At 36.2% G+C, this 26618-nt stretch overlaps 1 protein-coding gene across 6 annotated transcripts in view; it reads left to right on the forward strand.

Annotated features, from left to right (window-relative positions):
• Positions 1–26618, forward strand: part of MIPOL1 (mirror-image polydactyly 1) — a 189524-nt gene that overhangs the window by 51439 nt on the left and 111467 nt on the right. For 5 of the 6 annotated variants that reach the window (XM_062623492.1, XM_062623499.1, XM_062623509.1 and 2 more), the window contains 6 exons: positions 2602–2788; positions 5359–5494; positions 6450–6555; positions 19633–19762; positions 24622–24655; positions 24915–25085. In XM_062623492.1, the coding sequence (XP_062479476.1) occupies positions 2602–2788; positions 5359–5494; positions 6450–6555; positions 19633–19762; positions 24622–24655; positions 24915–25085 (764 nt within the window). The remainder of the gene's footprint in view (positions 1–2601; positions 2789–5358; positions 5495–6449; positions 6556–19632; positions 19763–24621; positions 24656–24914; positions 25086–26618) is intronic. The other variant, XM_062623535.1, reaches the window with a different exon arrangement.

Raw genomic sequence — 26618 nt, forward strand, 5'->3', positions numbered from 1 at the left:
GACTCTTTTTGGTAGTACCCATTAGCAGGAGCAGAGGCAATAAACACAATTAAACTGCATGAAATTCAATCTGGATACAAGGAAACAGTTTTGTACTATGAAAGTGATCAAACACTGGCCTAGTCTTCCTCTGTTTCAAAAGCCATCTGGGCATAGTCCTGGGCAACTTTCGCTAAGTAACCCTGATTGAGATGCAAGGCTGGACTAGATGATCTCTAGTGGTTCCTTCCAACTGCAATGACTGTGAGAACTTTTTTTTTAAGTCCTGGCATTAAAAGCAGCAAATTCACAAAACAGTAACTCTAGAAAGGAAAAAAACTTACTCATTTGGTTACTTGCATGCCAAAAGGATAGAATCCCTTTTTTGGTTTGTCCCAGTATAATCGTGGTAGCTAGTGTCATCTAATTTTTTTTAGCATTCTGGAGTGAGAAGGTATTTCCTTCAGCTTTCATGTAGTGTGGCCAATGGAGGGTATGGTAATGCTAAACAAGGAACAAAGGTTCATGTCACAGGTTACTGCAACAGATGTGTTGTGCTTGAATTCTTCCACAGAATGCAGCAGATTTTACCTGAGGCACTTCAAATGGCTCACAGAAAATGTTGATGCCCTAGAGAAAAAGGGAAGGAAAAGTTATTATGGCAAGTGAAGCATTGCACTTTCCCTTTGGTGTGTGCGAGCATAATCTGCAACTAAATGTATAGAGATCACTGCAGCTGAAATGGGAGAAGTGGTCAAGATGAGGTGTGATAGGCAGTTCTTATAACTCAAATGGGAAATGCATCTCAACCAAGTGTATGCCTCCGTATAAAAAGCTTTGCAACGAATGAAATTCAGATTAAGTTTGTTTTCAGGTAGTACTAACTGGAGAGGATTCTGAACTTTGTCCTGACATGTTACCACCCCCAAGCTGGGGCAGGTTCTATGTATACTTTAGTATAAATAGTGAATTTTTAAATGCCTGTTACTTTAGAGATCCTTGCTATTTACTGTAAGGAGGAGCAAGAGACTGAATCCAGTTTTAAAATGTAGCAGCACTTAAAGGGAAATGTCTTCTCAAAAACCTGCAGGATTTTAAGTCAGTGAAAAGCAGACATTTGCTCAAAGAATCCAGGTTGCTGTGGGCTGTTCAGTTTCTGCATTAACTGTGAAATGATCTGAGGAACACATTTCAATCACAGTAGTGAAAGTAGTGTTAGGTTATACTTGTTAAGGAATGTTTTATTAAGTTATTGTTCCCACATGTTTAATACTGCTCAGACATAGAATTTCTGGTACACAGTTCCTCCTTCAGAAAAATCAGTGGTTATGTGTGGTTATCAGTTAAAGGTATGGTGAGATTGGATTCAGGTGGATTTATGTGAAGTAGATAAGGAGAATACAGATGAGCAGCAGGTATAACAACTTTTTCCTCAAGGTAGTACACAGCTTTGTATGGGAACTTGTTCAGCTGACTCCAGCCAATCCACAAGACATCTCTCTGTACCCTCAGGTATTTCCTTTGCCATTGGCTGTGTCTTTTCTTTTTCAAGGAAAGAGTAATGTATTGTAACAGATTTTAGAGACAGTCTTCAATATTTTTGACTTGGAATCTGTGCTTTTGTATCTTAAATGCAGCATGATACCTTGATACTGACTGATTGATGTGTATTTTCAGGCTATTTGTAGATGATTGCAACTGTGGAGTCAGTTTCTTATTATTTCTGAGGAGGAAGTAATAAGTTGGATCAGAGGATGTATACCACATAATTTAAGCAAAATGTTTGGAAATACTAACTTTATTAAATGAGCAAAAGCTCCAGTGTTTGCTCTCCATTAATGAAAGAATGAAGAATATATGCACTTTTTACATTTGCAGCTTTTTTAGGCTTATTTCTCCTCATTTTTAATATAGTTCTGTAATTAATACTTACTTGTTCTTACTTTGTGAAAGAACATTCATGGTATGTAGACATTTCATTTAAATACCTTGATATCAGAAATATGTCCTAAAAATATCTAGTAGCCAAGCTCAAGAGAACTATCACACTCAACACTTTAATCAGGTAATTTTCCCTTTGGCACAATTTATGCTTTACATTCTTCAAGTTCTTTAGTTGTATGAGCCTGTACTTTACACTCTGCAGGAGTGAATAATGAAGCCTTAAATTTGTTGTTGCTAATTACAGCTTGGTGATACTCCTTTTGTTGCCAAAATGGATTGACCTCAATATAACTAAGAGTCTAGTTCACAACCTGCAAATTTGCCTGTCTACACCAGAAATTCATGTTTTATTAGGGTAGAGATTACTTTTGCAAAGGATAGGTAGATAATTTCTTAGGGTCAGCATTATTTTAAGCAGTCATTTAAGAGGAAGAGGAAATGGTGATGAATTTTTCATGTTTCCATGAGAAAAATCTAGTAAATATGTCATAACTCCTACATCCAGCTCTACAGGTCTAGGTAACACAGCTCTTGTTACTTAGTGCGATGAGGAAACTGTGAATCTGAAATTAGAGTACTTTCTTCTTTTTGCTATTTTCAGATGAGAAATCTCATCTTCTATGTCCAAACAAAAATAAAATAAAAATAAATAAATTATTTGCTTCTACTTCCAATTAGAAACACACATCCTGGAACAGGAAGAAGATGACTTTCGTGCTGAGTTTCAGTTTCATCTGAATTCTCAAAAAAACTCAGAATTTTTCATCCAGGCAGAAGCTGAAGCCCTGAAAATTTCAGATCTGCCAGTAACCAGTCAAAGAGGAGGCACCCCATATGACTGTAATCCCAGTCCTGAGGAATCAAGGTAAAAACAAATATCATTAAATAGAGTTTTTCTAGATTCAAATTATAGATAATATACATACAGGTTTTTTGATAAATATAGGGAAGCTTATTTCTCAACTAAGAACCAGTAAATCAGCTTTTACTTGGACTTACCTTATTTACCCTTCTTTCCTTGTGGAATGCAGCATTTCACCACTGTATTCTTTATCAGTGTTTGAAAATATGATCATGGCAATGGCTTATGTGACACACTGTATTTCAGTGATTGTGGTCTCTCCAGAGAATTTGGAAAATGAATACTGAAAAAAAATAGAAAAGATTATCTAAAAATCTAGTAGTATATGTGGTTTTACACAATAAGCACAGTGTACCCTAAGTATAATGAGGGACTAGGAAGTAGGAATGAGGCGCGGTAGGAAGCAGGAATAAAGCAAGGTGAAGATGAGGAGCTGTAATAGCTTGTAGACAGCCTATTACAGGAATCTGGAGAAGGTCAAATACGGTTGAAAAGTGTGGTATGAACTCTGGATATTTGCTTCTGTTATTAATTTGGTCATTTATTGTCATTAATTTCAATACTGAGCTATGGCCCTCTACTGCAGTCTTAAAAAATATATACACTCTTATGTGGCATACTATATGAAGTTATGCTCATCTGACTAGAGAGCATGCTACTAGTTTTGAGTGACTTAAGCATTCTGAAGCCCAAGTCTTAACTGAGAGTGACAGAGTTACTTCTGAAAATGAGATCAAGGCTGCAAACCCTGATAATGTACTTTTGAAATATATACTCTAATTCTTCACCTGTCAGGTTCTACGCGTGGTTTTGTTATCTTTAGTATGATCTAATGGTGATCCATTGGGCCAAGATCAGGCCATAGTACTTTTCCATCTGTCTTGTTGCCCTTTTTTGCATTAGGGCCTGAGATTTCCTGCTAGGGCAATGCATGCTGCACTAAAAGCCACATATAATCCTGAGTGCTTAAGTACAGCCCATCACAGAGTCAGACAAAGGTTGTTGCTTCTGCCCTTCCTCAGTGTCACTCACACTGGCAATCAAGCTGGTCTTGAACACTGAGTTTAACCCCCTACAGGCAGCATGTTGAACCATCCCATCTGTAAATACATAGCATGTAGGGTCCTAAAGCTATTGGCAAAAACTTCATTGTGGTAGATACTATATATAAGCGGCACAAAATCTGTCCTCCAAATAGATGTCAATTAGTATACAAGGTAGGAAAATATATTGGTGTAGAATGACCCAGGAAATATTGAGTCAATGCTGATTTGCCTTGGAGATGATGGTCTTAGTGTACTATCAATGTGACTTGTCAAGTTTTCTTTTAGAAGAAAACATTTGAGGAATTGGGGTATGATTATGAGGTATATTCAAACTTGTTCGTGGGAAGTACAACCTGAACATGGAAAATGCACAAGAAAAGTTTCAGGTTTGTGATGTCTGGGTAATAATATCCCGACACATGTATCACTTGCAGTCTGAAACAATACTAAATGAAATTTGCTAGGCAGAGCAAAAATGAAATAGGTTTTGAAGGGTCTTGAAAATGAAGATAAAGAGTTTAAGCACTCTTCTAACCCATATATAGTGTAATACACTAAAGTAATGTTTTGATGCAGATCTCCATGCTATCTGTATTTGATGTGCTTTAGGTTGCACCATAGTTAGCCTGCAGAGCACAGATCTTAACTTCCTTGTTAAAGAGCCGTAGAGAAAATAAATCCAATGGAATCAGTGAAGAAAGGGGTGGCTGAGTACAAACAACTGCCTACCTGAGGGAATGGCTCTTTGGAGCACCAGATAGCATTAGTTTTCTTTCTAGGATGTGAATTACGCATAATGAAAGTAATGTATAAATAGTTCAGAAGATACAGCTTTTCTGTGGCAGCTTATGACTTATGACTCACTGGCTAGGAAGCATGTCAACAGAAAGTGCTTAAGGGAAGCAAATGTTAAAAACATTGCTAATCCCCCCTTCTGATCCATTCACTTACTGATTTTGCTGCCATTTTACAAGTGATATCTGAGTTAACTGTATCAATGGATAGCCAAGAAGTTTTATAGAAGTCTTGCCTTGAAATAGAATTTTTTAGCCATCACCATAATTTTACAGATTTCTTCAAGATAAACTCCTTTATCTTGTATTCTGGATATTATCATTTCACTTAATGTGGAATTGGCCATCCTATTGAAGAATTTGTTTTGTTTTAACCAGAGAGCCAACTTGATCCCTAAACATTTTATTACTTTGTTGCTCTGTATTAAGCACAGGTTTTTAATATTTGCTTCCATTTAGTATTTTCTGTTTATAAGCTTCATATCCAACTTATATTCATCTGTTTATGAATTAGTATGGTAATATATTTATTTACTATTCCAGATAAACAGATTTTTCTCAGAATTATGAATTTAAGAAGTGATAGAAGGACATCCCTTTTACTGTCTATTTATTATATTTGCAATGGTTAACAAGTTTTGATAATTTATTTATGTGTATTTTGTCTTGGGGGAGGGAGGAACTGGTTTTGCATTATCTTTCTTTCTTTTTTTTTTTTCCCTCCTAAACACAGCAGTGTAGAAAGAAAGGCTAACAGGATGCTCCCTGAATTTGTATCCTCATGGAATAATGCTGCTGATTTAGGTGGAAAAACAGAAACTTCATTCCTTTTGAAAGAATTGGACTCTCTGAGGGCAAAAAATAAAAAGGTATAATTGAGATATTCAGATCACAGTATTTGCTCTTTTATGGTTGTCTTACAAAACATACATTTTAAACAGTTCCTAATTTAGTTTGGTTATTTATTTTAGTGCACCTATCAATAGTTTTCCTGTCATTTTGGATTCTTAGTATCTGTTTAACAGCTGCTTCTCTGGAATTAAAAAAATCTTTCATCCAATTCATTGACCTTTTTAATCAGTGACATGGGTTCTTGCAGCATAGATGAAAACCAAGGAGGACCAAAAACAAGGCCAGGATTTCATGAATAGAGGTCTGGAGCTTGTGGTCCAGATGATGAATGTGCCCTAATAACCTCCTTTTTGTTGAGGAGAAGAAAATTCCATTCTACTTGCACACTGCATTGTTTTTTAGAGTTAGTAGTGGTTGCATGTGCCTAAATAACAGAAAAGTCTATAGTCTTTCCATGAAGTGTCATGGAATATTCAATGGCAAGCTCAGATATCTATCCAAGAACAGATTTAGCAAATTTGCAGTTAAAAGAAGAGCCTTAACATGTGAAATAGCTGTTTTCTATCTAGTGAGGCACGTGAAAAAATATGGTTTTACACCACAGTCTCTTCAGCCTGTGATGTCAGTCCTCAGTATATTGGTTGGGAATAGGCTATTTATGCAGATACTATCTGCATTATGTTCCATTTAATTCTGAACTTCCTTAGCAAGCTGGTGTTACCTGAAGAAGAGAACCCCAAGTAAAAATACTGGTACATACATTGCTGCTTGTCTTGTGCAGCAAGATAGGGCAGATGATAAAAAAGATACTTTTAACATTTGTCCTTAAATAATTAATTGAACTTCTGTTGTATTGCTTAGTGTTTGTATTTTGGGGGTGAGAATATGTTATTTAAAATTTTGGTGTGATTAAAAGAGCTAGTTGACTGTTTCAGCCAGGTAAGAATCTTACTGTCCATTTGTTCAATTCAGCTTGAAGATAAGCTTTCTGAAAAGGACAAGGAGCTGAAGACCATAAAACTGAACTTAGAACTGCAAGAGAGAGCTACAGAAGCTAAGATTGCAGAAAAGATTGCAGGTACAGTAGGCAAGCGTTTAACAGATGGCTCTATGGGTCATACAGTACCCATAGTTGTTATATGACGTGGCCTGGTGAATGTTAGCTTTATTTGCTAAAGGAGGGAAGATTTGATTATTTTTTTTATGTATGGCTGTTTAGAGTTGCTTAGAAAATAGGTGGCTTTAACATCCTGGTACTGGTATTAGCAGGAGCTTTACCTGTATTCATACTGATTTGGGCATTAAATGCATTGTTAACACCATGTCAATCCAATCACAAAAAGGTTGTTTGTTTTGTTGGAAGGTCCTGAACAAACAAGGGGAAATAATGATTACCAGTGCCTCTACCTTTCAACCAGCAGTTCAAATACCACTTATTGTTTTAGCTCCTTCACAGCAGTACTACCCCCTCCCCATGCATGGAGATAGTCACACATTCAGCACAACTAGAGACCTGCACTTTTCGTGAAGAATCTCTTCTTTTGGTAGTTATAATGAATTTTTGTCTGGTGATGGTATGTGTCCAGTGAGTGAAGTTTATATAAATTCTCAAAATTAATGGGGTTTTAAGTGTATACTCAGAAGTGAATTTATGCTTATATTTGTTGTTATTTGTTCTTTGGGTAGACATACAAGAATGGCAACAATTTGTATTGTGCAGTTTTGGAAATTTCTGAAGTAATGAAGTATTTTTATTACTGAAAAGTGACTGTGTGTACAACATACCCAGTGGAAGAAAATCTCTCTGAGGTTTTTCTCAAAGTGTTTCAAATAAATTATTGGGAGTGCTTTTAGAAATATATCGTATCATAATGTTCATAAAGTGTAAGCTAGGTAAAATTGTGTTGTTATAGACCATGCACAACTCGCGTAATATTAATAGTCCTAATACCTGTCCCCAAAATACTGGTACTGAATGGAGGGTAACTATCTTCAGGAATATGAAGCAGAAAATAAACTCTTCAGCTGAAAAAAACAGATGGCTGAATTTCCACTTAATGTCAAACCCCTGAGAATACAGTATTCTGTGTATATTATAGATGGAAGAGAGTTCCTAGATTTTCTGTGATGGAGAAATGGTAAGTCTATGCATATTATGAAACATTGAAATACAGGCATAATCTTATTCCATTTTACATAAACTGCTTGCTTTATTTTCAGGAGGAAAAAAGTCTGCACTGGTTATCAGTTATATCCAACAACACAAATTGTTTGTGTTGAATCCCAAGTTCTGTGTTTATTCCTGGATATTTAAACAGTGTTTTACCTCTGTACTTTATCAAAGAGAATATTTTTTCATTATTAGGTGTTTGTTGCCCATTTAAACCTGGAAAGAAAGGTGGGTCAAAAGGTGTGCCAAAAATGTTTAGTTTAATTTTTATGGATACAATTGAAATATTTGTTAATAAATTGGTTTTCCCTACACTAGAGTATAAACTTTCTAATTATGCCCTAAGCAGAATATTCTCTTAAAATAGTATGACATGACTATGGATATAATAATTAACATAGTTAAGCCATTTTGAAAGGAAGAATAAACCAGATTTTAATGAGAGCTACAATGTGCAATAATGATAAACTGTAAGAAATACCTTTTTTTTCCCTCCTTTTACGAGTTCACGAAGTATGAAATTGTTTAAATGCTAAGAGAGAGGGCAAGAGGCTCCTTACTACTTAAGCTCTTTGCTAAAAGGAAGCTTTGTTAATATTTCATTGGGATTTTGCTTCCTGTCTTACAGTTCTAAGAACATTGCTAAGTTTGGATAAATGTTTTTAAATCAGTGATGATGTGAACCAAACTGAATTTGTGGAGGTCTGTGTGTGTGTCTCTCTCATAAAAACCTCAGGAAGAGTTCCAGTGGACAAGCAGAACCTAATAAAGAAGACTCAGTGGGTTTAAGGAACAACATTTTCCGCTTGTGTTATGTCCTTTGAGGAAAGGAGAACACATGCTACTCTGATTTTGTGTTGCTAGTTAATGTTTAATTACTGCAGTGTATAACACATGGTAGAATGAAAATTGTAAATATGGGTGTTTGCATTTGTATTATTACTTAGTACTGACTTTATGATAAGAAAATGACTCCACAAATTATACTGTAAAAAAAAAAAAAAAAAAAGAGTCTAAAAGGAGCACCGTAAAAATGTTATCTACTTTGAGGAATATTACAATTCTATTTTAAAATGTAACCCTCTAATTAATGGGTTTTACTTAAACAAGTCTTAGGTAAAGAACAGAAAAGCTGAAGACAAAAGCCATTTTAAAATGAAGCTACAACAGTCTTCAGAAACAAATAACCCAAAGTTTGTCACTTTATGATTTTTAATTTGCTCAAAGGAAGAAGTCAAGAGAAAAAATGTAAGTTTGTGAAATGCTTCATGAGGGAATAAGAAAAAGTTATACATGATGAAAGAGAAAGTTTAATATTGTGTGCAGTAAATAGCCTGTTTTCAAAAGGGGATTATTTTTAAATTTTGCTAGCCTGGAAAATCAATTTTCCCAGAAAATCAACTTCCTTGGATCCCTGTCTGTGTCAGGTAGCTTATGGCTAAGGAAAATTAGGAAATTCATGGTATTGGTTGCAGGCCTTTAAGCATTAAAGGCTATTGCTTCTGGTGGTCATAGCTGCCACAGGGTCCTGCTGTTTCTTCATTATTCTTTTGTTGGATTTCCTCTCATTATAAGCCAATATCAGAAGGTACCATTAGTTTTCCTCCCCATCATGAAGAGAAGAAATATGTAGGTGGAGGCAACGTCAGGAATATCAAGGGAAGAGCAAACCATAAAAGAACTGAGACTAGGATAATGCAAGGAAATAAGAGAACACCACATGAGAACTGGATGTGAAGAATAGACAAATCTTGAAATGTGGGACTGCAGACCTTTCTTATGTTGAACAGAGAAGGGAATGGATGCACTTCGTGGGAGGCGAACTAGCAGAGAGAACAGACCTGATTTTGGATGGACATAATAAGTGAGTTCATTTTTTCCTAGCAGAAAAATTATACAGGGGTCTTTATAGGAACTTCCAAAGGAAAGAGCTGGATGAATGCAAGTGAGAATTGCAGAGCATAGTGGTAGTCTTTCTAGACGGGAAAAAAAAAAAGAATGTCTTCTCACAGTAACTCGCACTAGTACTGCAACAAGACAGACCATAGTTGGCATTAGAGCCTAGATTTTTGGGACATTTTTATTGCTATCATAGTAGCATATATTAGGGCTAAGAATAATTCTGAAGGAAAATATAATAAAAAATGTTTTTCCTTAAATCTTTCTGTAGCAAGGGCTATTTTAATTTGGGGGTTTGTTGGTTTGTGATTTTTTTGTTTTGTTGTGTTTTTTTTTTGGGGGGGGGGGGGGAATGTTTGGGTTGGGGTTTTTTTTTTTCAATATCTAATAGTAATGTTACCAAAATTTAGTACATTTTAAATCTGAGTCAACTCAGCAGGAAGAAGTGAATTGAGTCCAGGCCTGCTACTTCTGTTAGGTGTTGCACACCACCTTTAATGCCTGAAAGCTGTATTAGTGTTCTGCAGATGCTCTCTAAAAGACCAGAGTACTGATAGGAAATATAGTGTGAAAAAAGGGGAAAGGAGGCTTCTAATACTGTGTAAGTTATACAGCTTTCAGTCTCTTCGAAACTACAGCAATGTACCTACAATTAAGTCCTTTTTTTCAGGTCTGTTTTTACAAAAATGCTGAGAATTTAGATATGTGGTAATTGGGAACTCTTAAATATGGTACAGAAATGTTCTTGAATTTTATTTGAAGTTTCCTAAATTAACCTGAAAAATAATTATTGAATGCATATGCAATAGTTTTAATAGCACAAGTGAAAACAAATATCCAAGTGGCTATTAGCTTAGAGTTAGTTTGATTTAATATCCCATAAAGTAAGAGGAAATAAGTAGTCTTGCCAGTAATAAACTTTGTGTGGCAATAACTTCCAGCACAGGGGAAAAAGTATTTTCCATTTCTTCAAAGCTCACTTTAGAGTCCCTTTTTAGATGTTATTTTTCTTTCTTGCATGTCATCCATTAAAGATTAGCTGTGGAAGGTTGGAGCATGGAGAGATTATGAATGACAGAACAACTCCTGCAGAATAATAATCAGTTTTTGGTATTTAATGCTGTTTGACTTTTGCAGACACATTTCTTATTAACCTTTGGTACAAACAGAAATCCAGGTTCCTGATATCTCATGGAGAAGATGAATTCAAGATCCTCTTCCAATTAAACTGAAATAAGGCCAATATTGGGCTTTAGCCAAAAGAACTCAGTAGTTCCCAACCCTTGTGTTTATAAACCAAAATATGAATGATATTTTACAGTTTAAGCATATATTTCGTAACTCAGTTTTCTGTGAATAATTCATTTGTTTGTATAGTCTATATAGTTCTTAGGGAGGGTATCCTATTAATGCTTTTTGCGCAAAACTGTTTCCTGAGTATTTTTCCAAAATACTTCCTGGTAAATAACAGAAATTTGAAAATAGCATTAATATTTGAATCCTCTGTATTGGAAAGTAGACAATCCATCTAAAGGACAAAACCACCCCCAAGATGGGGGTGTTGTGACTGAGAACATACTGGCTTAATTTTTAACAGTTTAATTTGAACCAGTGCAATTTTGCCTTCGGATTGTCAGAATTGGTGATTGTCAAAAACTTGTGTGAAGCGCTCTGAAGTAAAATATACAATGAGCTTGCATAGGTTAAAATGTAAATTACTAAGCTATTTATGGGTGAAGCTTGTATGTAAAAGGCAAGCCAGTAACTTCTGCATATTTTTATGATTAGTCTGGCCCTTCTGTCTTCTCCACTACAGTGCTAGAGGAACATAAAGAATTGGGGTTTATTCATGAATAAAAATGCCTGCAAATAACCTATTTCTTAACCTGTCAAACTATAACTTGCAAACTATAATACAATATTTATATTTTTCCTCCTAAAATAAATATTCAGACATCAGTAATTATTCACTAAAAAAATCTAGCAGCATTATGGTTTGAATTTTGAAGTCAGCTGTGTTTAGTGTGTTAGAAACAGAGGCTTAAGTATTGTACAGGGATAGGTTTTCACAAGAACTGCTTTGGGGTCTGTGTATAATAGTCTCTCCTATTCTTTCCCACTTTTTTTTTTTTTTTAATTGAATTGGGATCTGAGTACACAAAGAAAAACCTATGCAGAGCTGCCACTAAGCAACTTTAGCCTTTTATTAAGAACACTCTGTTTATAGCATTGGAAATGTAGGAGTAGATGAATGCTATGCACTAAATAGATCCAACAAACACAAAGCAATAAAGAAGTCACTGTGTTCTATCAGTGTTTGTTCAGATTGTTTTATCTATGAAGTCACATTTAGGTGTAAATGACTTGTAGTCTATAACTCCTTGTGTATAGACCGGTGAAAACTCTTAAGTAGTTTTCCTATGATCTTCTTATCACTATTTTGCTTTTATTTTTCAGTTACAGGTCATAACTGAAAGTAAATGAATGGTAGCTTTCAAATAGGGAGCTAGGAACTTAAGTTGGCTGTTTTGTAATATAACATTTCAGCACTGTTTTTAAGCCAACAGTCAGCCCTGGAACTCACAGTGGTTTGCCATTAACTTGAATGAGAACTGCGTAAGGGCCTTAGGCTTTGAACATTTTTAGGGATTATCTGCATTTTGTAACATGTATGCACAGAGACCAATTAATGACACATTTTAAAGGCTTTCATAGCAATGTGCTAATTTTTTTTTTCGTTTATTTGGCTATGATAAGTTTGACTTCTTATTTAAGAATTGTGAGCACAGTCATTAAATCCAGGAGAAAGAAGTCTCAGAGGAATTTGATTTCTAATGCGACTGGTTAACAAATGCATACATGTATGTATTTCTGCAAGGAGAACAAGGATATATTCATATGGTTAAATAAAATTTAAAAATGGTGAAAATCCACAAATGGCAAGGATAGTTTCCAGGTACTACTGTGAGTAGACAGACAGATCTGGCAATGGTGGACAGGAATGGGAGGACTGCTGAAAATCAAAAGGCAAGTAGCCATTACACCTCTTTTCCCAATATACTTCCCTAATTCCTAACATCCGTGTAGTTGCTACTCAGAAATCCAAAGTGAAAACACAGAATCCCTGAAAAGTTTCAGTTAAACCACTCTGTAGGATAAATTTCAGCTGACAATTTTTTCATGGAAGCAACAGAGGAGGATAAACAAAAAGATCATTACAGGAATCTTGAATTCTAAGTATGACTTGGCCAAGCAAGTTCTTTCATTTTTCTGCTTTTGCTCCAGAATAATACTAATACACACCTCTAAAAGGCAGAAAACAGAAAATATTCTTTGCCTCATTATTCTCATGAGGTCAAAATTCACTCCTATGTTAGAGCTAAATATCTGTATGAAACTGAAGTTGACTCACGCATCAAAAATATTTTTATTATTCAGTCAGTTCTTGAGTATATGAGATTTTTTGTAAGAATGTGTTATCTCATTTGTATTTCCTGTTGCTGTAATGGTGTAAGTAGTGAAATTACTTTGAATTTACCAGAATCAATGCCAAAGAAAATACCAAGTCATTAATTGTCCAGTAAACACTGATCCTAAATACTAAATTTTAAACTGCAAAATCTTGACCTTCTGCAACAATACATTGTTATTAACAGAAAAACTTTTTCACCATGTCTTTTGCTTGGAAGCAACTGATGACTGTAACTAGTGCATGTTACAAAAACAGTTAGCAAAATTTTAATTGTACAGTTTCCTTACATCACTTTTTTCCACGTAGTCCAAAATCAAAAGCAGTGTTTCATCACATTTATTAATTTCAAATGCCTTGCAAAGTCCAAAATATTGTTATTATTTCAGTAAAACTGATTTATCTTGAAACTAATTGTTAGTGTTACATATACTGTATCTTCTGAGATAGCAGTGTGGGTAATGACCTCATGTTTTCCATATAAGGTCTGGTCTATATTCTGGATTTTATATTTTTTAATGAGTAACATGAAGTAATTTCAGCTGCCATAGATGTTTTCAGTCCTAACTATTACTTCTTTCTTGCCTCTGCTATTCAGTTTTTTTCTTTGCACAGATGACCTCTAGGAAATCAGCAAACAGACTTTTTTCCTGGGAACTGTGCTTTCCTCCCTTCCCCCAAAGTTCTGTTGTTTGGAAAATCATGAACTGCTGTTTAAACTAGAATGATTTCCAATGCACCTTCTCACTACCTCTGTATTTTAAGGTAGTGTAAAAAGTATAAAAGATCGGTTTGCCAAAAGAATCAGGTTCAACTAAGAAAATATGTACACTGCTTTGACTCAGTAAACTCATAGTCAGTATGGTTCATCTTCTTCATATTTACTTTTGCCCATATTAGAAAACAATTAGCTTACTAAACAAATTTGAGTATTTGGGAAGAAAAAAATCTACTTTGAGTCTCTCTCATTTGACTAAGAATTACATGATATTTGATAAGCTTGTTTAAAAATGGACATATCCAAATATTATTGTAAACATCCATTGATTTGTTTTACCTGCAATATAAGTATTTTACTTAGTTGGCTTACATAGTAGCTAATAATATTTGTTAATGTAATTTAACTGCTGTGAACCTTTACTGAACAAATATTGAAATTTATACAAGTCAAAGAAAGAGAATCTCTAATGACTTTTGTAAAAGCTTCCATTTAATAGTTAAGGAGAAAAGTTTATATGACATACCAGATGCAATTAACAGTAGATTTTACATTTAATAAAAAGAAAGAAGCATATGTATTTGCTTTATTCATTCCATCATAATTTGCATTAGAGCTGTGGGTGTTTAATGAGCAAATTCCAGCTAAAATGCTATATTGATTTTCTAAGTGAACTTTGTAATAGCTATCTATCTTACAAAAGCTCTCTGTTTACAATTGTTTTCTTTACTAAAAACTAAAAATGTTTTAGAATTGATGAGTTTAGCATAATGATTCTTTTAAAATAAAGAGCTGTTTTAGAGTATGCAGGGGTTTTAGAAGAAAGATGTTATCAAGTTATTCCAAAGCAAATAAAATTTATGCAACTAAATAGTAATGTCGTATATTTTATATATTAGAATGTTTGCAAGCACTGGAAAATAATCTTTTTTTTTTCCTTAATTTAGCACTGTGAGATTTCAATATTGTAACTCTTGAATGTCGTAATATGTATATTAGTAAATGAAACAATTCATTTTAGTTTAATATTTAACTATTCATGCTTCATTTTTATGTGTCATTTTCTTGCTTGAAACATGAGTTCTGTAAGAATTTATATTTCTTGTTGGTCAGGTCTCAAGATAAACAGGATAGGGTTGTTTGGTGCACTGTTGGAAGGTCTCCAAGAAAAAACTCATGGTGTCAACCAGAGCGGTTGGTGACTAAGTAGCTGGATCACTTTTTTAACTGCATCAGAGATCAAGTCAGTGTGCCAGCATGGGGCTAGTATTTTGCTGGATATGCCATATCTTGAATGGGAATTAGCAGCCTGACTCTCAGTTTTTGCCTGGGATTTTTAAGGAGTATAAGGATGAGAATCTGGATATTCCTTAGTCTTTTTAGTATGGAAGATTTTTATGTCACACTCTTCTATAGACTCCTTGTTGGACAGCTTACATTTCACATACTTTTCTAAATATGACACAAAATGTTTTGGTTTGCAGCTGCATTGCAACCCAATGGTATATGTATTTAAGTTGCTTGTTTGAAGAATCCTGTGATCCTTACAGTCCGGAAGTTTTACTTGTGACTCATCCATAGCTTAATCTGAATGGTGAATGTTATTGTTAACAACATCATGCTTTGGCCTACCTGCAACTGTGTAGCTATTATGATATTCCATATAATATTAAAAAAAATAAAATTTGTAAAACATTAAATAGAGCCAGAAATGGGTAGGCATCAGATAACAAAAGTGTCTAACCTACATTTAGCAGAAGTTTTGGCTGTTAAAGGTGTCAGGTGAGTTAGCCTTGTGTAAATCATTAAAATGAGCTATCTGAAGACATTAAGTATTTTTTAAATTAGTAATTTCTTGTGGTCATTGTCAGTATTGCTACATGGTATAAACCACCATGTAACTAAGTACATATATATATATATTTTTTTTTGTCTGTTTAAAATCTTAGTTTGCTACGCAGGCATCTTAAATGATTTTCTAACTCTCCTTGATCTGTGTTACTATGAAAAAATTAAATTGCAGTCTATGAAATAGAATCATAGAATAGTTAGGGTTGGAAAGGACCTTAAGACCATCTAGTTCCAACCCCCCTGCCATGGGCAGGGACACCTCACACTAAACCATATCACCCAAGGCTTCATCCAACCTGGTCTTGAACACTGCCAGGGATGGAGCATTCACAATCTCCCTGGGCAACCCAATCCAGTGCCTCACCACCCTAACAGGAAAGAATTTCCTCCTTATATCCAACCTAAACTTCCCCTGTTTAAGTTTTAACCCGTTACCCCTTGTCCTGTCACTACAGTCTCTAATGAAGAGTCCCTCCCTGGCATCCCCATAGGCTCCCTTCAGATACTGGAAGTCTGCTATGAGGTCTCCACACAGCCTTCTCTTCTCCAGGCTGAACAGTCCCAACTTCCTCAGCCTGTCTTCATACAGGAGGTGCTCCAGTCCCCTGATCATCCTCGTGGCCCTCCTCTGGACTTGTTCCAACAGTTCCATGTCCTTTTTATGTTGAGGACACCAGAACTGCACACAATACTCCAGGTGAGGTCTCACAAGAGCAGAGTAGAGGGGCAGGATCACCTCCTTCGACCTGCTGGTCACACTCCTTTTGATGCAGCCCAGGATACGGTTGGCTTTCTGGACTGCAAGTGCACACTGAACCTGGCTCATGTTCATTTTCTCGTCAACCAACACCCCCAATTCCTTCTCCACAGGGCTGCTCTGAATCTCTTCTCTGCCCAACCTGTAGCTGTGCCTGGGATTGCTCCGACCCAGGTGTAGGACCTTGCACTTGGCATGGTTAAACTTCACAAGACTGGCATCAGCCCACCTCACAAGCGTGTCAAGGTCCCTCTGGATGGCATTCCTTCCCTCCAGCATATCAACCGAACCACACAGCATAAAGCAAAAAGCATAGAAGCAAAAGCAAAAGCCAAACACTTGTAATTGATGTGGAACTACTAAAAGTTAAAAGACAGTGTTTTTTAATGGACGTTTGAGTGGGGGAAGGGTTCACTGTTCAAGGCAATTAGCTTCTGGGCTGCTATCAGGATGGGAAGATTTGAGATAAGCTAGATGTTTAAGTAACTTAAAAATCTGGTTTTCTGAATATTCATACTGTTATATATACATTATTTTGGTTTAAGGACAAATAAGTAATAATCTGTTTTTTTAAAAACCTGTATGGTCGTTATTACCACTGGTTATAGTTACACAGAGAGGCAATTAGATATGCTAAAACACAGTACCTCTAAGTGTACTTGTATGCTCAGGATGCATTGTAGCAGTCAGCAAGTTGTGGTTTTCCATGCTGAGGTGGGGATGTTACAAGGTCAGACAGAAGAAGGGATGCACTCAGGGACCAGAAAGAAGCTAACTAATCTGGAAACTAATTAACCCCAGAGGAGTAATAAGTGCCAAATCTTCAGTTATTTTAAAGTTTTCTGTTAGTTCCAGCAGTTGTTTTCATTATGAAAACTGCATAATGTTTCCAGTTGCAGCTTTATGGGACGGGGTCTCTGTGGAGTGTCTCTGGCATGATAGATAAACTGACATAATTGACTGGAAAAACTATGATAAAAAAATATACATTAAGGTACAGGTAGGTAATAATTACTATATAGAGTTAAACTGCTTGTGTATTCGAGATCCAAAACAGGGTATAGCAGTTGCATTGCAACTTACCTAGGCAGTCAACACTGAGGCAGTGACTTCGCTGCCATCATAGATCTCAGCAACCTAAGTGGAGGTCTGGTCAGCTGAAATGTACCACCCACCTCATACTGTTTGTTCTTTTTCTTGCTGAGCCACCTACCTTTGCAGATACTGGACTTGACCTCTGCAAGTGCTGTAAACATGCCTGTGCACATGCAGCTTTGCAGCTGCTTTACTTGTGCCTTAGTTTCTCCATTCTTCATCAAGCAAAGCTTTCATGTTGCAAACAGGGTAAATGGATCTTCAAGAAAAGACACTATTCTTGTGAAACAAGTAAATACTCAAATAAGAGAGAATTAAATCAGTGTTTGTTAAATGTTGTGTATATTTCAAGATTTATGCTTCTTATAATGAATTTGTTGGGCTTTTTTGTTGTTGTTGTTTTGATGGGTCGTAACTGGTTACAGCTGTGGCCTGATGATTAGGTTTGCAGCTCCTCTGCAGATTTTTGTGAGATGAGGGACTGAACTTCCAGAAGTAACATTCAGCCTTTTCCTTTCTTCTTTTGTCTGGTCTGCTGTTACCATGCAGTCTTTTGCTAGACCTGCAAAAATGTTTCTTTACGCCTGAGGAACACTTTTCTCCGCAGCTTGAGGACAAGAGGATTGCTTTCCTACTTTGAACATCTTCCTAATTCATCTCTTGGGAGATGAATATTCATCTCGGTTGTCTTATGCCCCTGTGTTATCTGAGCTCCTTATGAACTGTACAGAAACTTATCACTTTATGTGTTTCAGTTGGGGAGATTGAATTTTAGGTTCGTTTTTTCTTCAGTGTTCGTTTTTTCTGCTAAAGTGTATTGTGTGCCAGCAATATAGCTGCTACCAAAATGTACTACTATGCTTCTATTATTCTGTTCTGTGAAGAGCCATAAAGTGGTTTATGTTATATCACTCTATTCAGTTTTCTTACAATAATGTGCAAAGATGAAGTAAGAATAAATTAACATATAAAGGCATCAAAGTTGACATCAATTGAGGTAAGAATGGAGGGGTAAAAGCTTTAGGCTAATGTGAAGAGGGAGGAAGCCTTTCTTTGGGCTCTTAATGACTTAAGGAATGGTTCAGAGAGGGACAGAGAGCTCGGAAGCAGTTAAGGAAGCCCAGAAGCAATGACTTAATACAGAAGGTGCTTGAGAAACAAATGCCAGCATTCAAAAGAGACTGCAGTATGGTCTTAGCAGCCTGTGGCTAAACATCAGCTTGGCAGACTAGAAGGGGAGCATGGAGAATTCTGGAACCTACAGATCTCAGTTTAAGTTTTTTGGAGGTGCCTCTGACAATCAAAGAGGATATAGTCCTCTGTCTTTGAGTGCCAGCAGTCTTACTATGGCGTCCTGAAAGTCCCTAGCCATTTCAACTGCAGAGTTTAATGATGACTGAGAGGAGAGATTTGCAGTATTGCAGAGGGAAATTATGAAAGTATGAATAAAGATCTTAGTGTAGGCAGGGTCGAGGTAAGGATTCTGGCAGTGTGCCAGAGATGGTGTTAGACATATTGACAGGGGAAAGGCAGGGAGAATACTTAAGCTCAGGATGAGGAATGACTCGAAAGTGTTAGTTTGCTCCCAAGGATAGACAGTAAATCTTAGTTTATTGGCACCTAATACTCCAAGGTCCATGTATACTGTAACAGATAATATAACAGTATATTACACAATAAAGAAAAGACTTGCCAGAGAAGGAGAGATACCAGTTGTGCCACTGTTGTGATACCAGTGACAGAGTGTGAAAATATTAGAATTTTTCATATTTAATATCAGTATGCCACACTGATAGGAAGCAGTGTGATGTTAGGAGTAGTTTTAATGGAACATTACTTTTAACTCTGTGTCCTAGAAGAAACCTACTAGTGTCTCATAATTCTGAGCTTTAACAATTACTTTTCCATTAAGCAAGTATTCAGAATGCAAAGCAAATCACTTCTTTGCCCTGTTTAATTATACAGGGGTGAATGTGAAAACACATAGCTTTATTTCATTCCTTAAAGTATTCATTTTAGCAATCAAAAGCAATTTAATGTTGTGTCTGAAGAGTAATATAGACCTTATCCAGAGTAATCCAAGGTCATTGAAGAAATGTTGATTTTAGGAGGTGCTGGCAAAGGCCCATGTAAGTGCATCAAATAGTGTCTTTCCCTGTCAAACTTGTGTATTAAACATACTGGTTACTTCTGCAGCTCTAGTGGAAGAAGTTTATTCCGCTCAACGGGAACGTGACAAGGCTGTCATGGCAAGGCTTAGATTAGCCAATGAAGAGAGAGATGAAGCATTTCTACGAGTCCAGCATTTAGAAGAATGTCTCAAAGAGTAAGTATACAGTTCCTGCCTTGTGCAAAAAGTTATTGTGCCAGTCTGTGACTGTCATAAACTCTTTGAAAGTGATTATATGGGAAAATTTTGCACAAACTTCTCTATTGTGTCATACTAGGCTAGTGCTAGTCATACTGTCTACAGACTAATTTCTTAGCCATCCTATGAGACCTTATTTTTCTCTGGTGACTGAGAGCTAAGTGAATAATTTTGGTCACAAAAATTAAAAATATAATCAAAAGCTTTGGTATTGATTTATTCAGGCATAAATAAAACAAATGCGACATTTCATAGGGATCTTTTGACAGAGAATACCAGAATGTCAGTCAGAAGTTGCAATGTATAGGAAATCAATCAAGCCTTTAAGCCCACTAGACATTTCCTTCAGTAAAATTTCTACTAATGAAGGGGGTGATGTAGTAAAAATGTATGGATTTTCTTCTTTCAGTGTAAGAGCAGTTTGTAAGGCAATAAGGATATAATTAATACTTCACAGAGTTTTATGTATGCCATGTTAACACAGCAAAAATAGTCAATTTCATGTTAAACAAAACTGTTAAGTCAGGAGAAGATCAAGAACCATTTCTTACTTTAGGATATAGGCAGCTCTGAAACTACAGTTTGCCTCTCCATGTCATTTTTCTCCATCCAAGTTGTGGTCATCTTGGTTACCATCTGTGGTAGTCCTTCAAAGTCTAAAGTGGCTGAGAAGTTTCTCCTATCTTTCTGCCAAAAGACATACAAAGCAGATAGAGTTTTTCATGGTAGGAGATGGTATAGGTGCAGTTGTTAGTTAACTAAATGGCAGGCAATTATGTTTAAATAATTGATTCTGCTAAGAACACTCTTTCCTCTTTGTGGCAGAAAACCAGTCATCATCTTTGGACTACTTTAGTAGGTAAGGCCAGAGAATGTTATCTAAATAAATTTCAATAATCTGCGCATAGCTTGTGCGCCATTACTCTGTGAAATTTTCAAGTTGCTAGAGTTTGTTACAGCCTGTAAATATGACTCAACGGCGGGATTAGAAGATTCCATTCCCTCATTAATTAGTGCAGTTTGTTAGACTAAATGTCTCTACAGAGCCCATTATGTGTGTATGTGCATCTGAAATCTTGCTCTGTACGGCAATATCTGAGGAAATTACAAACATGCTTGAAATTCCTGTAAGAGGCATCATAACTGTGAGCCTTACTCCAGTCTTCCCAATTTCTTCTGTCACTCTTCTAATTCTGTGTGCTTCAAGAGTAAAGAAAGCAAGAATGGCCCCAAACATCAAATGAAACTATGTAGAAGCTGTTAGCATAAGTTCAAGATCTTAATTATTAATAAATTATTCTGGTTGACAGACCTAGCCAATGACTTTTGGTTTTCTGGAAGAAATCACAGGTTATTCAGTGTGTGAGAAGTGCATTGTTGCCTGTTCTGCTGTGGAATCCATAGACATACATGTGGCAAGTCTTGACACACAAATCACTTGTTTACCCCTCAGTCCCTTCTGTCTGCCTTACTCATGTACTGAAAGACCAACTCGGTTCTAAGCAGAAGGATGAGAAAAGAGAAGAAACTCAGGTTCTTTGAGAACATGCATTCTACCTTCCCCAAAGGAACATCATTGCAGAAGGTGCTGGGTACCCTGCAATGACAAAGAAAGTACTTGCTCCAAGGACAGGGTCAACAATTCCCCTGGCAGGCTGATAGCTTGTAGCCAAGCTATTATATTTTTTGCTATCACCTAGAGAATAGCAGTTGTTGCTGTCATCCACTTGGGTGCTCTTTCTGATGCTTTATAGAGAGGACTTGCCAATTCACAGTCTCAGAATTGGCACAGGTGATTTCTCTGTGGAGAACACAAGCACAGCAGGTAAAAATTACAATGGACTAACCAGGACATTAGGCCTGGGACAAAAACAATTTAATTCAAAGGTTGTCCTTGCCAGACTGCATGTGCACTGTTCCAATATTTTCCAGGTTTCCCATTTTGTATTACAAGGGCTGACTGTGGCAATGGCAGGTCATTGGAAAGAGTCATGCCCAGGAAATGACATTTCTTACTGTCATTACTGGTTTGTGGGGCAGATGGGAGGGATTTATTCTTTTATTTTTTTAATTATTTTTTTTTAAGAAAGTTCTTTGCTGTTTTTGAAATTTTGGGGCATTATAGAGCCAAGAAGGCAGGATTGCCTCTATCATGGTCAGCTGCTTTTCTTCTTGTCTACTTGTTCCAAGTTTACAGGATGCTTATTCATGCAGCTCTATACTTTACAAACAAGAAATGGTTGAGTGGAGCCAAGATTCCTGCTAGAACACCAGCCTGGCTCCATCACTCAGGCTTTTCTGAACATTGGGCATCTTTACTAACTGCGGTAATATCTCAGTTGAGGTGACAAGACATGCGTTTCTGTATCTGCCTGGATGTCTGCCATTTTGCAGTGAGAGGAGAAAGCCAGGACTGTGAGAGAGAAGAGTCAAATTGAGGTGCTACATTCTTGGAAGTAATCATCCCCATGAGGAGATTAATTTTCTCAGCCTCTTCATTCTAAATAGTTCATTACTGTGGCTGAATGGAATTTTTTTGTGTTCACCTTACCACTCCACTACTCCTTTGGAAGGAATAGAGGTGATGGGATGAGCCATGAAGGACTTGGTTTATTTTATTTAATTTTGGAGTTTCTTCTGGAATCTTGGAACTTTTCCAAGTACCACCCTTAATACTTTCTGCTGGTTGTTCAAAAGGTCAGGTTCTCTGTCTCAGATGTGAAGCACATAGAGGTTTGGGTTTTTTTAAAGAGCATTGGCTACTTGTGCTTCACTCATCAAGTTCTAGAGCACAGGTCACTCCTTCCATCTGCTTTGCACTTACTCTAATCAGAGATCTTTACAAGAAGGCAGTATTGAACAGCCTGCCAACCTTTATCAAATGCTTTAATGCTTTCTTTAAATTAGCAGCTGGAGCAGTTCTGTTGTCGTTAACAGTAACAACCAAAATTCCTTCAGTCCTGTTAGCAGAATGCATGTAGAAATGGGGGGCAAAGGAATTCTTCTTTACAAGTTTAACATCATGAGATCTAAGGGTTGCTTTTTGCCTGTGCACAGCACAGGGAGAGGCAACAGGGCAAACACAGTTCTGGATGCTGCTGCTTAAAAAATACCATCAGCTAACGAGGTGTATGTATTCCAACAGACAGACCCCTTCTGGCAGTAATATGCTGAAGGGCTATACTTACAGTAAAAGTTCCTGTTCTTTTTCCCAACCCCAATCTCCCTAGGGTGTTTTGCTTACGCAGCATGTTGGTCAGCTGGGTGATTTTGTTGACCCACGCTTTTAGAAGGGTGGAAGTCCTCCGGAGAGGCCAGGTCAGTCCTGCCAATTTACTTTGACAAATACCATTCCTTTCATTGTGAATACAAACTAGCTGGAGATCCATTTTTAAGTCCCACATGAAGTGGCACTTAGAGCAATGTAAAAACCTAAAGCAGGAACAAACTCTACAAGGAGCCAAGTCAAGGAGCAAGTTCTGGGAATTTGGTCTTATATTTTTTATTTTATGATTTGTGTTATTTTATGAATACAAGTCAAACCCAGCAAAGGTTAGCTTTTATTTTGTTTAATTCTGCTTCTACTGTATATGTTGGAGTACTTACTGCTTATGAATTCCATATAAATATACCAGCTGTTGTACACTGGTAGTACATTCTGAACTATTTATTTCTTATTTAAAGAATTAACTCCTGTACTGGTTGATTTACTATGCCTTATGTTGTGTTATCTGAAAACTAATGCTTTAAAGGTGCTAGTGTGCTGTCAAGTCCTCCACGATGTTTGCTAGCTAAAATCTTGGCTTCAGAGCAGCACCTGTCATAGCACTGTTGAAAAAGTGTGTGTTGCTGTTTAGTAGATGTTTAATGGTACTACATCTGTCTTTTAAAATACTGCATGCTAGTGACAGAACTACTTTTAGTAGGAATCACCATTAAGTAACTAGCAGTGGAGCAGTAAGGTAATTTTAATATGCTCATTTTTTAAGAAAAGAGGTCTCTTGCATTTTAAAATACGCGTGTTTTAAATAATGTGCTGTCCATATAACTTGGGTAAAATAAAATGCATACTATCTCATTTATTAGATTTTTGTGTTATTACTCACTGCTTTTGCATAGCCAGTGTTCAGTGCTGTATGACTAAATTCATATCATCTTTGTATTTGACAGGTCAATATATGTTCTGTTGAAATAGAAAGGGAGGAAAGTGCAGAGGGGAGGGGTTGTTGTAGAATTAAATAAGGGCCTTGCAGAGAATTGGCTTATCTTGCTATTTTATGCAAGATATAAAATGAAAATACATCTAAGGAAACTTCAACTCAGGTTTTTTTCCACATTTTGGAAGACAAGGGTGGAAGAAAGAATTACTTTAAAATGAAACAAACAAAAAAAAAGCACACCCCACCCCAGAACTCTCCACGAAAGTCCTGTCCTTTTTTATTTGGGGTGCAGTAAAAACAACAAAAATACAAAGTGAGGTAAAAGTTGTAAGCCCAGAAATATATACAATAAAAGCATCAGTCATTTCTATCACTGGGGAACTTTCTTCATCTAAGCACATATGAACAATTGATCCTTGTAGTCATATATAGCAGTAAACATTAATAACTTAACAGTCTGAAGTCAGTGCTGAAGATATGGAGCATTATTGAAAGATGGAGTCGAGCAGGTGGCACTTTAATATGTTCAGTGTCATGGTTGACTCTAAAGACTAGTAGAATGAAATTACTTGAGGTTCTAAAGATTTAAAAAGCGAACTCATTTTGCTGCACTAAGGAAATGCTACTGATCAGGCTTTCTGTGTCCCTTTTTTCTAGGCTAGAAAATATTAACCCTGAAGAAAATGACATGGTAAGCCATTCTCTGAGGAGATTTCTTGATGTCAGTCTTATATCTTAGAGGCTTAAGTTCAATTGAGTGGGTTTCAAGAACTAAGATGTGGGAAAAAGAAGAATTGACACACTAATAATGTACATCTTTGCCGCAATATGAAAATTCAATAACTTCACTCAGTCAATTTACAATTCACATGTGCCTATTAATTAAAACCCTATATTAAATAAAATATATTAAAACTTCATGTCTGACTAACATATAATGCTGTTGGTAGACATTACAGGAATTACTGAACAGAATAAACAATGCAGACACAGGGATAGATATACTGAAGAATGGAGCTATAATCCTGAATCGAATACACAGGACCAAAGAACGTAAAAAGAAAATAATAGCCGAGGAAATGAATGCAGTAATAGAACAACGAGATGCTGCTTTGTATCAAGTAAGTCTTTACAAGTATATAATCACTCACTACAATTTTTTGTTGTTTTTTTTTGTTTGTTTTGCTTTTTTTTTTTTCTCTATTGAAAATCTCAAAGAGAGCCCTTGTGGTAAAGGGCTTATTAATGATTCACCTGAGCACGAGCTGTCTCCTGTTTTTTAAAGCAAAATTATTTTCAGCATATTGACCAACCTAAAAAGCTATTAAGGGCTTAGTTTTGCTGTATGCTGTATTGGTATAATGCACTGGATAACAGTCAGCTTGGTCTCAAGGATTTGTAAAGAGTTACAAGTGGCAAAAATATACATTAAAGGAAGATAATTAGTAAAGCATGTAACAATGCAGGCAATTCATCTATCTATTGCTTTACATTCACAGATGAAAAACAACATGTGGTGCTTGACTCTCACAGTCTTTACACTTTCTGACTTAAAAGAACCTGAGGTCCTTTTTCCACTCAGATGAATCATTCCCTGCCATTTCCTATTTTCACAGAACAATATTGTCTTCATTCTCTGCACCATGCAGTCTCCTTGCTTTTACCATATCATGGAAAAGTTTTTCTGCTGTGTTTCCCCACACACATGCAAAGTTTTCGTTCTTGGATTTTAACCTAGACGTAACTCAATAGACCAGGCTGTAGGGAGGAGCAGTCCAACTAGGGGAGAAGTCTCCTGGGGAAATGCAAGGATTTAGACTGGATGAAACTCCTGATGTATTAATCCCAGGCAAGAAATTTCATCTGACTCTTCCAATATTGAAAATTTAGATTTTTCATGTGATTTACTAAGGTTTGCTCACATGTAACTAGTTTCTATTGGATTTAAAGTCAGGTTTGTGATCCTGGATGCTATTGATAATGTAGATTAAATTCATGTTGTATTGGAAAGTCTCCTGGTAAAAGAGTCTCTTCTACACACCCTGTAATTTTCACTTCATAGCAGTTGTTGTTTTTGCATTCTCCCTTACTTTAACCTTGAAAGCCCCAACTGCCTGGTGCTTAAAATATGTTGTGTCTCTATCCAGTATGCACTACAAAGGCTGTTAATGTTGGAAGATGTTAATGGTGGAACTTTTTCAGTCTACTTTCTTTTGCTTTTGTAATAATGATGAGCAGCATAACTACTGGGAAACATCCAATAGTCCTGCCAAAAGTTTATATTCTTTCTTCTTTACACAGGGCATTTGAAAATTAAGCAGTTTATAATAGAAAAACTTTCAGCAACAGAGAAGGATCTTTTAGTACTTTTATTTTTATTTTGTCAGGTTTTGCTTGTTTGCAGAGTGGACTTTCAGGTACACTTGGATGATAAAACTTCTCTGAATGTCAGAAGAATGTTATTTTAGGGCATTTTAATATGCTTTTTAATTGAATTGGTTTTTAAGCAGCCTGTTTAAGGAGGTATTTTTCCCAAGGAATCAGCTTGGGAATTATTAAAGATAAATTTTTTATATAGTAATGGCTCAAGTGCTGCAACTAGCAAAGTCATCTTTAGGCCTGTCAGCAAAAAGCACAGCTAATGTTAAGTAGAT

This window comes from Pezoporus occidentalis, unplaced genomic scaffold, assembly GCF_034315485.1.
Source record: "Pezoporus occidentalis ecotype Australia unplaced genomic scaffold, CSIRO_AGI_Poc_V1 ctg108, whole genome shotgun sequence".
Lineage (NCBI taxonomy): Eukaryota > Metazoa > Chordata > Aves > Psittaciformes > Psittacidae > Pezoporus > Pezoporus occidentalis.